The sequence below is a fragment of the Sipha flava genome, unplaced genomic scaffold, assembly GCF_003268045.1.
Source record: "Sipha flava isolate LNK unplaced genomic scaffold, YSA_version1 197_pilon_pilon, whole genome shotgun sequence".
In the NCBI taxonomy this organism is placed as follows: Eukaryota; Metazoa; Arthropoda; class Insecta; order Hemiptera; family Aphididae; genus Sipha; species Sipha flava.
The window spans coordinates 1,646,684-1,663,297 of NW_020272774.1; the positions used below are offsets into that span (position 1 = coordinate 1,646,684).

At 28.4% G+C, this 16,614-nt stretch overlaps 1 protein-coding gene across 1 annotated transcript in view; it reads right to left on the reverse strand.

Moving 5' to 3' along the window:
* The window catches only part of LOC112681793, a 161,759-nt gene that overhangs the window by 44,935 nt on the left and 100,210 nt on the right, over positions 1-16,614 (reverse strand). Inside the window, exon 3 of the mRNA XM_025552112.1 lies at positions 3,938-4,140. Coding sequence (XP_025407897.1) covers positions 3,938-4,089 — 152 coding nt within the window. The 5' untranslated portion in view covers positions 4,090-4,140. The remainder of the gene's footprint in view (positions 1-3,937; positions 4,141-16,614) is intronic.

Consider the following 16,614-nt stretch of genomic DNA (forward strand, 5'->3'; position numbering starts at 1 on the left):
AGAGTGTTCGCCATTATGCGATGAAACAAACGAATAAACAAATAAATGAATAGAAAATCATAGAGTTAGTCAAAAGTAATCAGCTAACGTTAACGCAGGATCCGGAATTCGAATAGGATAATGATAAATTATTATTGGAATAAAAAAAGAAAACATTCCGTATAAAGTTTAAAATGTAAAGTATTTTCATGGATATCAATATAAAATAACTGGTATGGCTATGACGTTTCCAAGATGTTTTGGTTAAAATATCACAGGTATGGTCTACTACTCTAGTGTATTTCATAATTCTTCTTAACACCGTTGAAGTATCACACGCTTCTAGAGTTCTGTGGTTAAAATTGAATTTAATTAATATACCATTCGAGGATCGACAACAGTTAAAAATGTGTAAAACGGCTTTGTACTTTAATGCGTTTCGCTGTGACAAGGGATGTTCCTGTAGGTTAATACATTATTGTAAAATTACCGATATACTGTGGTATTCTAAAACCGTAACATAGTATAAAACTTCGATTACTCAGACTTGCCTCAAAAAAATTAATAAAGTTTGTTTTTGAAATCAAATTTTTCCCATAATTAGGCATGTTAATAATTATTTATGATTTCGATAGCTGAAATATTACACACTATTTGGCTATAGTAATCAGGAACTGACTGGGATTAAACATTTCACCGGGATTTAGAACTAGAGAACTAGAGTGACCACATCTACCTCTTGTTACCTACCTTAATACATTGAATAAAGTTAAATTTAATAAATTGTTGTTAATGTTACCTACATATTGTTTACATACATAAAGATATATTTAAATGAACACATTAATGCATATATAATTTATAACTTATAATATATAAAAAAAAAGAAAATATTTAAAACATTTCGATTTCAATTTTATTTTTTTTCATTTTATAATTGCATATCCTTAATTGATCATAAGAAATTTTTTTTTATTGTATAAATATTCGTGTTTTGGTATTTGAAACTTTATTATACTCTCAAAAAAAAAAAAAAAAATTAATGGAAATATCTCTGGTGTGACAGTTAGTACGAAATCATTTATACCAATTATAATTTAGAAATAAATTATTTATTGAACTTGATCATGAACCGAAAACAAATTCTGTTTAAAACGGATACATAATATGAATAGAGCGATTTTTTCGCCAAAGTTTTTAAACTATTCGAAATTAACGAAATATTATCTCAATGAGGTTCTGATTAGACGAAACTTCTCAATTGATATATAACTTTTAGCCCACGTGAAACTTTTGGACAAGTTATGTGAAGACAAAAAAAAAATCCCGCTCCACTCCAAATGCTATAATTTGTTTGCAAAATCGTTTGAATTATTCGTTTCAAAATATTTTCCCATTTACTAAATGAACTATAACAATTTCGGAGTAAAGATTAATAAAATATATGCTTATAAATTAACCGTATATGGCGTGATATTTAAAATCGTTAAATTATGCGTATCGCTCTTATAATGATGCATTGGTCGTTGGCCAATATTTTAACACACACGTATTATGGAGAGAAACGACAGTTGGCAATACCTTTACATATTATAACTTGTGAAAACTAGGACACGCATATTATAAATCAGCTGTTTTTTTACATTGTTAAGATCAAAATCGTATAATTAATAGCCTAACAAACAGTTTTAGCGGTGCCGCAACAACTTATGATTTCAAATCACATTGATAATAATCAAATTATACATCACATTATGAAAAATTGAAGAAAAAAAATTGAGTATAAATAAACATAATACTAATAATAATAGTTATAATAACAACAACGGTGGTAATAATTTTAATAAATATCATAATTTATACGTGAAATAAACGAATATAAACAAATATTCGTATATTTATTTTTGACCTTTAAACATTTTATTAATGTCAAAAAAGAAAATAATATCGGATTTGTCATCCGACTGAACAATATACAATCAATTAGGTTCGCATCGAGTTAGTTTAGAACACATATGAACATCATGTTATTATTAGTGATGAGCATATCCGGATTTCATGGATTATCCAAACTATCCGAATTATTCAATTTAATTTTTCTGTTCAATTACAAATACTATTCCTACAATATATTTTTACGTGATGCTTAAGAAAACTTGTCCGTGTAAATAATTACATCGATAACAATTATGATTGTATTATTCCTATATTGTATTGTAGTATAAATTCAACTTATCTTCAGAAAATTGTATTTAATAACCATTCAAAGGTTATGCAGTTAAGATAAGGTAATTGGGTGTTCAGTCATGATATCATTGTAAGTCATAGAGGTAAAAATAATCCCAATAATTTAATAAATTGTAATTATGGTAACTAATTATAAATTATGAGAACTATTGAAATCATGATAAGTAAATTGAAATTCATAAAATATAATGTTAATTTGTTTAATAAAATAAAATAATTTATTTTACTAGAAATTAAAAATAATTATAAGTTATAAAAAAAGCAAATTCATAAATCGGGATAAGAATTTGATTCAAATCCGAATTTGAATATCCGGATAATTTAGATATTCGGATTTCATGCCCATCCCTATTTATTATACTATATTAATTATTATGTTAAGTGTTGCAGAAAAATTCCATGTCATGAAATAAACATATAATAGTATAATTTTAAAATTCAATATTATTACACTGGTTGATCGGTGTACAGTCAAAACTACCATACACCTATATTTCTGATAGTTTGAGGTTATTTTTACTTATTCCTAAGTGTAGGTGAACTCAGAAAATTTTTTTTGGCAATTTTCAACAACTTTTATTTATTTATTTTGTCTGAAAAATGTATATTTGTAACAAATATACGAGCTGTAAATATAAAAAAATAAAAATTTGATGAACTTTTCAATAAAAAAAGTAAAAAAGTAGTAGATTTTTGTGATTTTATGCCTTAATTGTATAATTTTCTTTAAATTATTAAAAAAAAAAAATTGAATTCAATCATCAAAACAAACGATAAATAATATAATATAATATTTTATAATCATTAATTAAAAATGCCATATAATAAGCTTTAAATTATATTTATTTGTGTTACGAAGAAAAAATTTAGATTGGTCAAAAACCAGAATGCAATATAAACAATACCGTATTTTTTTTACAATAATTGTAAAAAAAAAACTTAAGTAAATTATAATAATTATTATAATATTATTATTTAATAATAATTATTGAGATAACTGTTACAAAATTCATCAACATTTTCTATTAGATATCTTTTAAAACTGTGATGATCGGAGTTTTCTCTGTGATTAAAATCGTCCAAATAGTTTACATGGATGCAGCAACAATAAACCTTGTTTATTTTTCAAATCATCGATTGTATTGCATTTATTTTATATTTTAAAATACCATGGTCGTTTTAATAACTTTAACTATAGCCTCGGTCAATATAATATTACTGACCAACTTAATTATATTTGATAGGTACTTATATTCATAATAAAATTACATTCAAATAGTAATTACAGTACATTAGTCTTGCAAAAATAAAAACAAAAATCTATCACCTCAAGTATCACCTCAAGACAGTAAAATTAATGAAATAAAACTTGGTTTAGAGAATTATGAACGGCGCTCTGTATAGGCAATTCAGGTACATTCACGGTGATGAAAACATTTTTTATTGTATAGGAGCATTATTTCTAATTTAATTTAAATTAATCCTATTGAACCGCAAGAGATATGTAATAACACAATTTTAAGAAATAATAATAAAAATCACCCAGTCTATAAAAATATTTGAATAAGAAAAAAAAAATGGATAAATAAATAAATAAATTTTTATTTCTAATTGGAGTTCATTTAAAATGTTTTTGGTTCTCGAATTTTTTATCATTCGATATATATTAATACGATAACTATAATCCGTCATGGGGCATGTAGTGACTTACGGATCTGCTGGCATGATGTAATGCGAGGAGTCGGCGTGTCCGCGTCGTCCGTGCGCTGTTGTCGATGATGACGTCGCAGTTGCGTGACCAATGTTACGGCTGTTTTCGGCGGCAGCGGCGGCGACATGATAGGCCCCAGGGCTGTTAGTCATCCCGGCACCGCACCGCCGCTACCACGGCATAGCTCGTAACGACCTCGTCACCTGCAACAAGATAAGAACCACAATGAAAATAATTAATCATAAAAAGTCGTTATAATTTTCCAAAAAAATTTTCAAATTTTTTTATAACTTATAATTAATTATCCATAGTCATAATCGTGCTGTCTGTGACCGGTTATTGATAAATTTTGCAATAATTTAACTTTACTTTTGGATGATTTATCATACACATCATATACCCTAAATATATAGTTGCAAACTATTAAAGTAGTGTTATATACAACGAAAAGAGAATATAGGAGTTCATACCTTTCTACAGCCTGTGAAGTTTGAGGAGGAAATTGTTTATTGAAAAAACCTCAGAATATGAATCAAACAATGCATAAATATATGGTAAATCAAAACATCTGAATGTACGTACGTCTGTATCGTCTATGTGTGACTACAAGCATTTATATACGGGTGTTACGGTACCATAACATTTTGGATCTGGCGATGTATTTATATATAAGAAATTCATGGAACCTTTTATGTTTATAAATGGTTATAAAAATCTACACAATTCCGCAGATTCTGCGGAATCGTTATTTACGAAGTTATTACGATGGTAAGATTCAAAAGAAATTCATTATTCGAATAAATAACAAAACTACAAATTAAATATGCTCTGTTATTATTATATTGACATTAATTGAACAGAAAATGTTCACGAGGTAATTTGAGTATTATTCGATAAAATACGATAAAATTATTACTATTCAATAGAATGTGAGGTACGAATATCACTCCAATTCGAATTATTCAAATTGTAAATGTACTACATATGCATTGCTTATATAGGTTTATATTATACCATTATCGTGTTGTTGACGACTATATACGCATTTTGTAATTTCGGGTGTATAGAGCCGTCGGGACTGGTCGGGAATACTATGGATCGAATACAACATGCTCATTACCACTAAATATGAATACAAATGGACTATATATTTAATCATATAATATAACACGATTAATTAACAATAATAACTAAACTGAATGTAAGATTCGCTGTCGATAATATGCGACATACCCGACCTTACAATTAAATTATCTTGGCGACCACGTAAGAATAATTGATGAATACACAACTGTGACGACCATTAATCTATCACACATACAGACTACGACTAGTCTGGTTATCTATTTTAGGTACACGAGAAACAAGCAGTAGCGCGAATATTCTAGAAAATTTGAGACCCGATAGAAGTTATAAATATTGCTGTTTTCAGTAACATACTCATTGCTTTACTTGTTTTTATATTGTTATTTAAAAATAACAATTTTGTCATCTTTGGAAGTGAAACCGATCGCTTACTCTTTTGTTCGTAAGTGACTCATTGATATATGGTTATATCATTCTGATTACCAAAAATTAAATCATATTTCAATAATTCTTGATGCATTCCTTTTTAATATTTAAATTATTTTTTTTTATATTTTTGGAATATTGTTCCTTACTTATTGTTAATTTTTCTTCGACAAATAACTAATTGTTCTTCATTTATCTATGTAGTTTGAATTCCAAGCTTTGCTTAAATAACCATCCGTTTTATCTAATTAGTTTTTTGCAATATTTTCATTTTATATTTCAATGTATGTGAACTTTGAGATTGATCCTGCCATAGGTCCTAGCTTACCACTGAAGTTAGATATATTCTTGTGTTGCATGCCAGTCAGTGTGTATAGGCTAGTGCAATATATTGTACAGGTTCTCAATAAATTTAGATTACGATATGGGTGAAATAAATTGAACTATCGATTTTAAATAATAACATTATTGCAAATAATTCTAAGTCCAATTAATTAATTTAGTAAATTAACCGGTGCGAAGGTGCTTGCTATGATCGGACTAAAAAAAAAACTGAAAATTGATCTGTTCGGGACCTCCTTATAAACCTTGATCTCCTTTAAACTTTTTATCGTTTTATGTTTTATGACTATCTAACATAGGATGTGGTCAGTGATATGCAATTTCTAAAAATGGAGTTGTTTTCCTAACAATCCAAGATGTTACTTATGTACAATGATAATTGTGCCCCCAAACTTGGATTATTTGTTATATATATTTTAATATATTTATCTAAACGATTTTATTTTGTACGTGGTCTATACCTATTCGTTACTATATTCCCCTTAACTGTTCTTAACCTTATTGTTTTTTGTGGTTTTATGGATTTCTAATGTGTACATCCATTCGTTATATATAAATGCAATGACTGTGATACCACTTTATGTAAGTATTGTGATTAAGACTACATGCTGACTATAATATCTTTACGTATGTATACTTGAACTCATAATGTGCAAATGTATAACACTGGGATAGAAATATAATTAACTGAAATGTTTTAGCAACAAAAATAAAACCAACAAAACAACAACAAACCTAACTAACAAAATTTTAGTGTTTGGACGACACCGGTAAATGAAGCATTCATTATAAAATATACTCTTAAATTATACGTTTGTATGTTAAATGTAACTTATTTATTAATTTTACGTAATTCAAATTCAAAACATTACTTTGAGTGCATTGTATCAAGTCTACAATTATTAAAATTATGAATTCATCAGAGAAATTAATTGTAAAATATCAAGATATACAAGTTGAATCATCATATTAAGTTAATGTTCCGTTTCCTGCAATTTCGACAGTAAGTGAATTTTTGAATTATATCCAAAGGATGTATAAAATTCGGTGAATAATATGAGCTACAACAGTAGCAAAACTACCGTGAATGTTATAAAATAAACAAATTTACTTTACTTAATACTTCTCATGTTCTTACCCAAAGTATCGCACTTGAACGAGTGAACCATAGTGATTTGGATGAAAATCATATAAATCGTTCTTAATAATACTAATATATGTGAAATGTAAACACGAATGGTGGTAAATTATACCATACGAACGGATATGATTGCGCTGGTCTTAATTTTCGAATTTTCATGTGTAGACGTCTGAAAGTACTACACATAATAACCGATCAGGCGTGACGAAAATTATATTATTTAAAAGTTGGTCACTTTCAACGGTACCCCGGTGAGAGAAATAATTGACCCAGCAGATGCCTGCCAACTACTTCACGCACTCCCATTGTTTGAGGATTTTTAAAGTGCTGTTCGGAAACGACGAAAAATTTTGAGAAAGAAAAAAAAACAATAACATTGCGTCTCCACGACATGCTGTGATCGTCATAACGATATTTTCCGTACACTCGACAACCACGGATATATATCACAACGTATGCCCGTTATATGGCAACTAATAATACCAATTAAATTAAGACTTAGTTACACCGGTGTGATACCATTGAAAACTTTAGCAGATCAAAGAAACAATTAATTGTATTTTATATTAAAAGGATTGAGAACGATTTTTCAAGAGTAACGACGTAGTTTTTTATTTTAATTTTTTATCAATAAAGATAATATATTGTTATCGTGGTAATCATTAATATTGCATAAAGTCATTATTTGTGGATAAGCTAAATTCAGTTGTTTGATGGACAGTGTTGACTATATATATATATATATATATATATATGCGTTACTATATGTATACTATATATATATAATGCGCGTAGTGATTATAATAAAAACTTCAAAATCATAATCATAACGTATCTCTACATAGAAAATAATTAAAATCATTAAATAATTATAAATATTAATTTGTATGACAACGCAAAGATGAAATAAAAATGTTTCGACACAATTCTAGGATCAGTGTACTAACGAAAATTTGTAAATTTTTTCGTGAATCAAATCGTAAATACGTCAGTCATATAAGTAATAATAATCAAAAAATGTAAAGGAACATTTTAAGAGAAAATTCTAAGCAGAAAGCTGAATAATATAAAATTATTTAAAATGATTAAAACTCAGTAACTTAAAAGTGCTTTACCAAATATTACGCACAATGACATCGCATTAATGCGAAAGGTGATTTATGATGAGAAGAGAAAATAATATCCAATGTACCTTATATCTTTAAATTGAGTTACACGAATTCGTTTAGTTAAAAATACCAAATTGAAGAATATGCAAAATAAATTTTATGTTCAGTCTAACAATAATGTTCACCATTAACACACGCCTTTGCATTCGGTATATTTGTTATTGATTGTTTTCTTTTAAAAATATATACAATTATAGTTCGTTCCGTTAAAAATCCATCCCACACAACTACGTCATTCAAACGAATATTATTCAACAGTTCAATTTTCTTTCTTTACAAAGCAAAAAAAAACTAAGACATATATCTCGCTTAACCATTTCGCTGTCCTCTAGTTTTATTATTATTATGTATTTTTAATCGATTCGACAACGTTGCGTAACGTTTAACTGGTAAAAACGTTCTCTTGTTGAAAAAGGTATGGCCCATAAGGGAAATTACAATTAAAAATAATACACTTAACATATAAAGACGATAATATCATTGTCATTTACTGTTTTCGAGCGTAAAGTAACATTTCCGCGATCGTTTGCGCCAATTTTCATGATACATAGAGTATACACAGATCATAATAAAGCTTTTAGTACGATAAGTCTTAATTAATTTCACACTGTATCAAACACTAAGGCTGATTTATTTTCTCTATTTAGTCATTCTATATGTACTTTAATTGCTTTAATGTTCATATTATTTTAAGTAATATACTATAGTATAGTATATTACCCTGTTGGGATGTTGTTATAGCCTGTAGGGTACATCCAAGAATGGTGAGGATTTTAAGTAGCGTATAATACGATATTGGATAGAATGTTTTCCGTTTGTTTTTGATAGAGATACGAGGACAACCATCGAGCGTCAGGTAAATGTGTGCGTACAGTCGAACTATGCACGCGGGAATGGAATGAATATAGTATGATATTATAAAATTATAAATCGTCGTTGTCGGGAAAAAATCATCAACGTGAAAAAAATCCAATTTTTAAACTAAAAATAACCTAATCATAAAAATATTTATAAAACATTAGCCATTATTACGTCTGACCGAGAAATATACTCATTATGTGTTCGTGAAATTGAAATTGTAACAAAAAAAAAAAAAATTGTAGTTTATTATTTCTTTAAGAATAATATTTATGGTTCTTTTTCAAAGAAAATATAGTATGTAATATAACATTTAAAATCAGTACAACACTGTAAAATAATTTGTATTTTTTTTTTTTTTTTTTAATTTATTTGTCATTAGTCATAAAATAAATAGTTTATATATTCTTATCGAGGTTAATTTTTTCCCGTGCTCTGCATGGATACTTAAATTTTATTTTGCCACTTTCACACTTTTCCTCAGCCAAAAATGAGTTTTCAAGTGGAATAATGTACATCATTCATTTTTTTTCGATCGACAAAATCTTACAATCTTTCCCCCTGTCCTTGTACACAATAGAACTTTTAAATTGTGATCATTTGGATAATTGATCGACCGCGTAATCCACCATAGCCACTGTGAATGAATATAAACGTAATCATTTGTATTATATATACGCGTATGTAATGCATTAAATGATGATGATGTTAAAAAAAAAATTAAAAAAAATCGTACGATCGAAAACACACGGACATCAGTTGTGACGACGACATCGTTGCTTGTAATGAACGGTGCTTGTTGTCCAGCGCTTATTGTTAAAACTATATTACAGTTTCACAAACGAATTTTAAACGTAATATATATTTAATTACATTCAAATTCAAAACTTTTCAACGACAAACGTGTGCTAGTGCAGAGGAAAAAAAACGTCGCATTAATATTGAACGCGGTTTATTGGTTTGAGTTGTGGTTATTGTTTCAAAGTTATAGACACACCGAACGTATGACATATAATATATTATAATAGCTGTATTATGAGTAATTGTAAGGTATAAAAGTGTTATAGATTATTGTACATTATTTCAATTCTAATGGCATTTTTCGCATACGTATTGCATGAGGAAACAAATCGTTTAGATCTCATTAAATTTGCTTTCATAACCGCTGTAGCTGTAAAATGATATCCATACCTTGAGTTACTAGTACCTCGAAAAATGATAAAAAATGATAATTTTTATCTATTTACTCATATTTTTATAAAACAATTGCGGAATAAATTATTATATAAATGATTATAGTTAAAATATATTAATAAGAATAAAATGTTTCGACGAGCAAACATCCAATTATCTGGGATTAGAGCAATTACATATGTCTCAAACAATGAAATCAGCATATTATTATTTCGAACAAAAATGTATTTATTCGACCGATTCTACTCTAAATTGTTTCTACCCTTATGAATGCGATTTATCGAAAAAAAAATTCCCTGGTATAGTATAATATAGTAGTAGTATAATAGTAAACAATACATTCTCTTAACCTATCAAAATAATTGGTATGTGTTAGTTTTTAATATAATATTTATACAAAGAGATTGAGTTTTATTGCACGTTACATGGTCCTCAATAGTCGTATGTCATTTAGAAAGGTATAATCGTATCGAATAGTTAAGCAGTACTTCATTGTGCGACTGGTAAGCGTGCAGACAGACGGACAGCGATTAAACCGTGACCGTCGGAGAAGTTACGAGTGCTGGGTTTGGAGAGGAGAAAGTTTTCGTCGCCCGTGCCGACATTGTTGCGCGCGAAAACGGTCAAGTTATGACTTCGCTTTGACGGATCCGGAAACATTCGTTAGTGTTCGCGGTAACGGTCGTTGACGTTCCCCGGGGTCGCAAAATATTTCGGACGCCCGACGCGACTGTGCGTTTGAAACGGACGTTTTGCCTCGTGTCACGCGCGCTCATCCTACGTTCTCCACCCCGTTAGATCGTTGGAGTCGACACGGAGTGGCGAAACTTCGAGACGTGATGTCACGTTTTCGGGTCGAAATTCTGTTTGAAGTTAACGGCGAATACACATGATAGTATCGCGTGGTTCTACTCTCGATCGATATCAAACGGTTGTTAGTCGAAATCCGTACGTACCTCTGCGTCGCTGACAGAGTGTTTGAAACGAAACGTTTGTTTATTTAAAACATTTTCAACATTTCCTAAAACGTTTGAAACACGTTTTTTACACGAGCATTTTAAACTCATTATTGAATATTTTAGAGTTAATGTTAAAACTATAGGACATGTATTACATGAATAGGAACGTAGAAATTAAGATATATATATATATATAGTGAATACTAAAAAAAAATATTATTAAACTGTTATAAAACTTGTAAGTAACGACCAGGGGCAGAACTAGAGGCAAGAAGACTGTGATTTGGTTATTTTAATTGTTAGGAAGGTCAGCAAAGTTATCCATGTTGACACATTTTGGTTATTCTCTCATTTCAATTTTATATTTTTAAACTTTGATTCGTTTTGCCACTAAATGATACTGCTACGAAACAGTATTCAGTTATATTTTTAAAAGTTTATTTTTTCTTCACATACCAGTGCTCTTCGGAAATTCCAAACATATTTGGCCCAACACCGTTCAAAATTGGCCAAAATTAATCATGATATTAGTGGCTTTGTACTTAGTTGTTGGATTTTAAAATACTGTATTTTCGAGTATAGCAATTCTATATATGTACAAAAAACGGTGGACTTATTTATTTTTTGCAATCGTGTGAAATATCTCAACCCTCAATATTTAAAAATAATCCATCAATTTTCTTATTTTGGTCTAAGTTTTTTTTTTTAGAAATTAACTAACGATATGATCGATGATTTTCTTAAAAAGTGTCTAAAAAGTAATAAGAATAAAATAATTATGATTTTTCTCATAACTTGTTTAAAACTTTATTTTAAAATTTAAAAATATTGTAAGTGTATAACACGTATTCGTTAAATATGTATAAACTCGAGTTTATTGAACCATTAAGGTTCAATCTATTGTAAGTTATATATAATCTTATGAAAAGTCAATCTTTATATATGTAGCAAAAAAATAAAATAATTAAAATAATGCGCCAGTAATTTTTCAGATCTCGCAACAAGGACACGTAACACAAACACTACTAACAACAGTTTAAAATTACAAATAAAAATGTAATGTTTATTATTTTATTTTTCTTCAACTCACGTTTGTTTGGTAAAAAAAAACGTTAATTTAATAATTATATTTATATTCAGTATGACATTCAAGATATGAAAAAGGTTTTTATTTTCAAAAGAACCATAAGGAATTACAAATTTAACATTTCGGTGAGTATTACTATCCATTAAACTTTGGTGCAGTGTTTTAGTTTACACTTATATTACTTTTTTAAAATAAAGAAAAATATTGAAATTAAATATTCTAGTTAATGTAAAATATAATAAATATACCTAGGTTAGGTAAAACACGATTTTGTTTGCTTTCAAAGATAACACAATTATAAAAGATCTTTTTATTTTTTATTGAATACATAGATTTTAAAATAATCATTTTTTTTTTTTTTTTATAATAAATTAAAATTCAACAAAATGATCATTCGTTTAATAGCATATTATATATTTTGTAATTCAAAAATCAAAGTTAAGAAATACGATGTTTAAAAAAATATCATCGATAAACCATGGTTGTTGTAGTAATATTTTTGAAAAATAAAAATCTATTTCTGAACACAAAAACCATCATTAATCATAAGCAAAACTATATACTAAAAATTATACACGAATATTTTAATTTCAATATTGATGTAAAAATGTATATTCTTCGTTTATTGCGAATTCAATAATATGTAAAAATTAACTTTTTTTTTTAAATAAAAAGCTTAAAGTATTTGTGTTATATACAGTGTTATGCATTATTTAGATAATTTATCTAGATAAAATCATTAATCTTTTTATCTTATCTATATAATAATAATTTTAAGTATATTTTTATCCATCTTTTAAATCAAATGGTTATTTAAGATAAATTATCTAGATAATTTTGAAAAAGATATTTTTTTTTTTTTTGTGGGAAGAGAAACGAGGAATAATAAACACTTAGTATTACTGTATATAGATTTTAAATTTATATATAAATATTTTATAAACAAAGAAAAGGTATTTTATAATTATTTACATAGAAAATAAAAATGAACGTATTTCAAATGATACCATTAAATTTTATAACGATTAACTTTTTTTTTCTGTAAAATCGATGACTGGACGATACCCGCTGCCCAATGTTTACGCACGGAATTTAATATACGTATACCCATAGGTAGACATTTGGTTGAATTTTTTGGGGAAGGACTATAATAATTCAATGTAAAATAACTCGCAGGAACTTTGTCCCCACACTCCTTTCTCATGCACAAGTAAAACTTATTACTATTAAATATATATATATATATATATAAGTTTAATTTGTAATAAAAAAATATCACTAAAAAACGTATATTTAAAAATAATTAATATTTTTATTTTAATGAAAGCGATGATATATTGAATATCTTTTTTGTATTTTTCGATATATCTTTTTCAATATATAGTATTGAAAGATCGCTGAATCTTAGCCAAGTTTTTATTTTTTTCATTGCACTGAAACTTCTTTTGCAAGTAGCCGAACTAATTGGTATTGTTAATGCTATTACAAAAAGTTTTTATTATTTTTATTTTACGATTTTCAAATAAACCAATAGATAATTATAAATTATAAAACAACGAATAGCATTTCTAACAAAGTTTCGATTTTGGGGTGGGTGCTATTCAATTATTTTGGGGCTAAGCCCCCCCCCTCCCCCCCCCTGATGTCCACCTATGAGTATACTTAATAGCTAATATTATACTTATATAATAATACTCGTAATATAGACAATAATTGTGTTAATCCATGGACATAAAACGTCAATTTTTAGCTGAAACGTTCCATAAATAACAATGTATAAACTTAGATTAAAGTAATAAATAATAATAAAGCCAACCAGTTACCACTGAATAATGGCCACGACTATATAGTATTAGTGTATACAGATCTTAAATCGTGTTAATGAATACTGAAAATAGTAACAAGGTAACAGTAATCACTTATTAGTTATTGGTAAATACGTTTCTTTCTATCTTTGGCTTTTACGGCCCCTTTAGGTCCATTGCCGCAACAGCCACTTGCCTCTATCTATCTCTATCTTGAGCTAGTTCTTTTTCGTCGTCCACTCCCAATCTCGATGCATCTCCTGCAATCCTGTCTTTCCATCGCTGTCTGGGTCGTCCTCTCGGTCTTCTTGTGTCCGGCTTCCAGTCCGTGGCCAGACTTATAGGGCCTTTGGATCTCCACACATAACCAGCCCATCCCAGTCTACTACTCTTAAGGATTCCAATTATATTTGTTTCACCTTATAATTCTTCTAACTTCTTGGTTTTTTCTTAACTCAAAGTCCCTTAGAGTATTTTTTTTTTTTTTTTGGCCCAAATATCATTCTAAGAACCTTTCGTTCAAACGTAACTAATCTATTTTCATCCGTCTTTGTTGTTGCCCATGCGCCGCAGGCGTATAGTACTACTGGTCTTATCAGAACTTTGTACAACGTTATTTTCTTTTTCCATGATAGCAGTTTTAAATTGAGTCGGGGCATTAGTCCAATGTTGCATCTATTTTCCGCTACCAGTCTTAATCTTATTTCTTTATGACTTTCAGCATTATCATAAATATTTACCCCTAAATATTTAAAATTTGCTACCCTTTCAAAGTTATAATTATTCTAATTATTCACTTACAAAAATCTTATTTCATGATTGTATCTCGTAACTATCATGTACTTTGATTTTCCCTCATTCACCATTAATCCAATTTTTCCACCCTCTTCTATCAGTTTACTAGTAGTTTTTTTAAGGTCTTCCTCCCTCTCCGCCATTATTATAACATCGACTGCGTATCCTGCCACTACCAGTTGTTGGTAATTTCTCATTTTGATTCCCGTTGCTCCATCCAGAGTTTTTCTCATTGCTGATTCCAACGCTATATTAAATAGGGCAGGTGATAAGGCGTCTCCCTGTCATAAGCCTGTCTTTACCTCAAAATCTTCTGATTCCTCTCCTCCATACTCAACTTTACATTTCGACCCATTCACACATGTTCGTATCATTCTTATGATCTTTCTTGGTATCCCCAATTAGTCCATTACTTTCCATAATCTTTCTCTATTTACTGAGTCATATGCAGCCTTAAAGTCCACAAACAGTAAATGTACATCTTTGTCAAACTCATGGCTTTTTTCGATTATCTGTTTAACAACATGGATTTGGTCCAGTGTCGATTTACCAATCATGAAGCCTGATTAGTAATCTCCAATAATTTTTTTTATATATGGCTTCAATCTATTGAGTAGGATATTCGTTAACACTTTGTACGAGGTATTGCGTAAGGAGATCCCTCTATAATTTGTACAGATCATGGTATCACCGTTTTTGAACACCGGGCATAGTACAGAGGTACTCTATGTTATTGGTATTTCCTCTTGATCCCAGATTTTATTAATTAGCTTATGCAGCTGTCGGCACGATACAATTGTCGTCTAATTCCAGTCCTATACATTGAGCGCACATTCCAGATTCCAATTAGTATATCCGAAAGCTCTATTGTCTGATGCATTGTTTGTTGTTCCGAAATCACTGGTGTTTTATGTGTGGGGTGATTAAACCCACGACAACCCCCATTTATGGAGGGTCCTATATAACTAAGATCTGTGGTTTCGTTAGACCCGTTTCTCTAAAATAGAGTACCCTTGCGGAATTATTGGTAAATTGGTAATACGTATTGGTAAATACGTACGGTTAAATTAAATAAATATACCGATTTATATGGAATAATTTTAAAATTATGATATATTATATAAACTTGAGTTTGATAAGTATAATTTCCTTCATATGCTCCTGTCAAGTGCTTGTTTAGCAGCAGAAGTCAAATATTAACACCCAGAAAAAACCGTTTAGGTGATAAGACATTTGAAATGTTGATTTGTTTTGTCCAATAAAATTAATTTGTAAAATATTTTATTATTTATATATATTATATATTTATTTGCATTTAAATGCGGGTAAATCAAAGACAAAGTAATGAGTCATCACTGATGACCATTAAATTAAATTTGAATATTACAAGATAACAAAGTAGAGTTACATACATCTATAGAAAGTATTAAGTAGATTTCTATCCTATAAATACCTAGGTATATATTTAAATCATAAAAATCATAAAATTAGGTACTTTTTTGATTATACATTATTTAAATTATATTAAATTAGTTTGATCTGTAAATTGATTAATAACATAAAATAAAAAGAAATAAAAATAATTTATTTATAATATCCTAATATATTTATGTTTAAAAAATGTAGGTAATGAAAAATAAAAATAGGTTTATGTACTGTTTTCAGTTTAAATTAGCAAAATTAATTAAGATTATTTTAAACCAATAAAATCATAATTAATAATTATTTTTTTTTATTTATAGAAAAATAACTATCTTACAATTGTAAGTTCTGAATGATAAAACTATTTAAAATTATGTTTTTATCTAGTTTTAT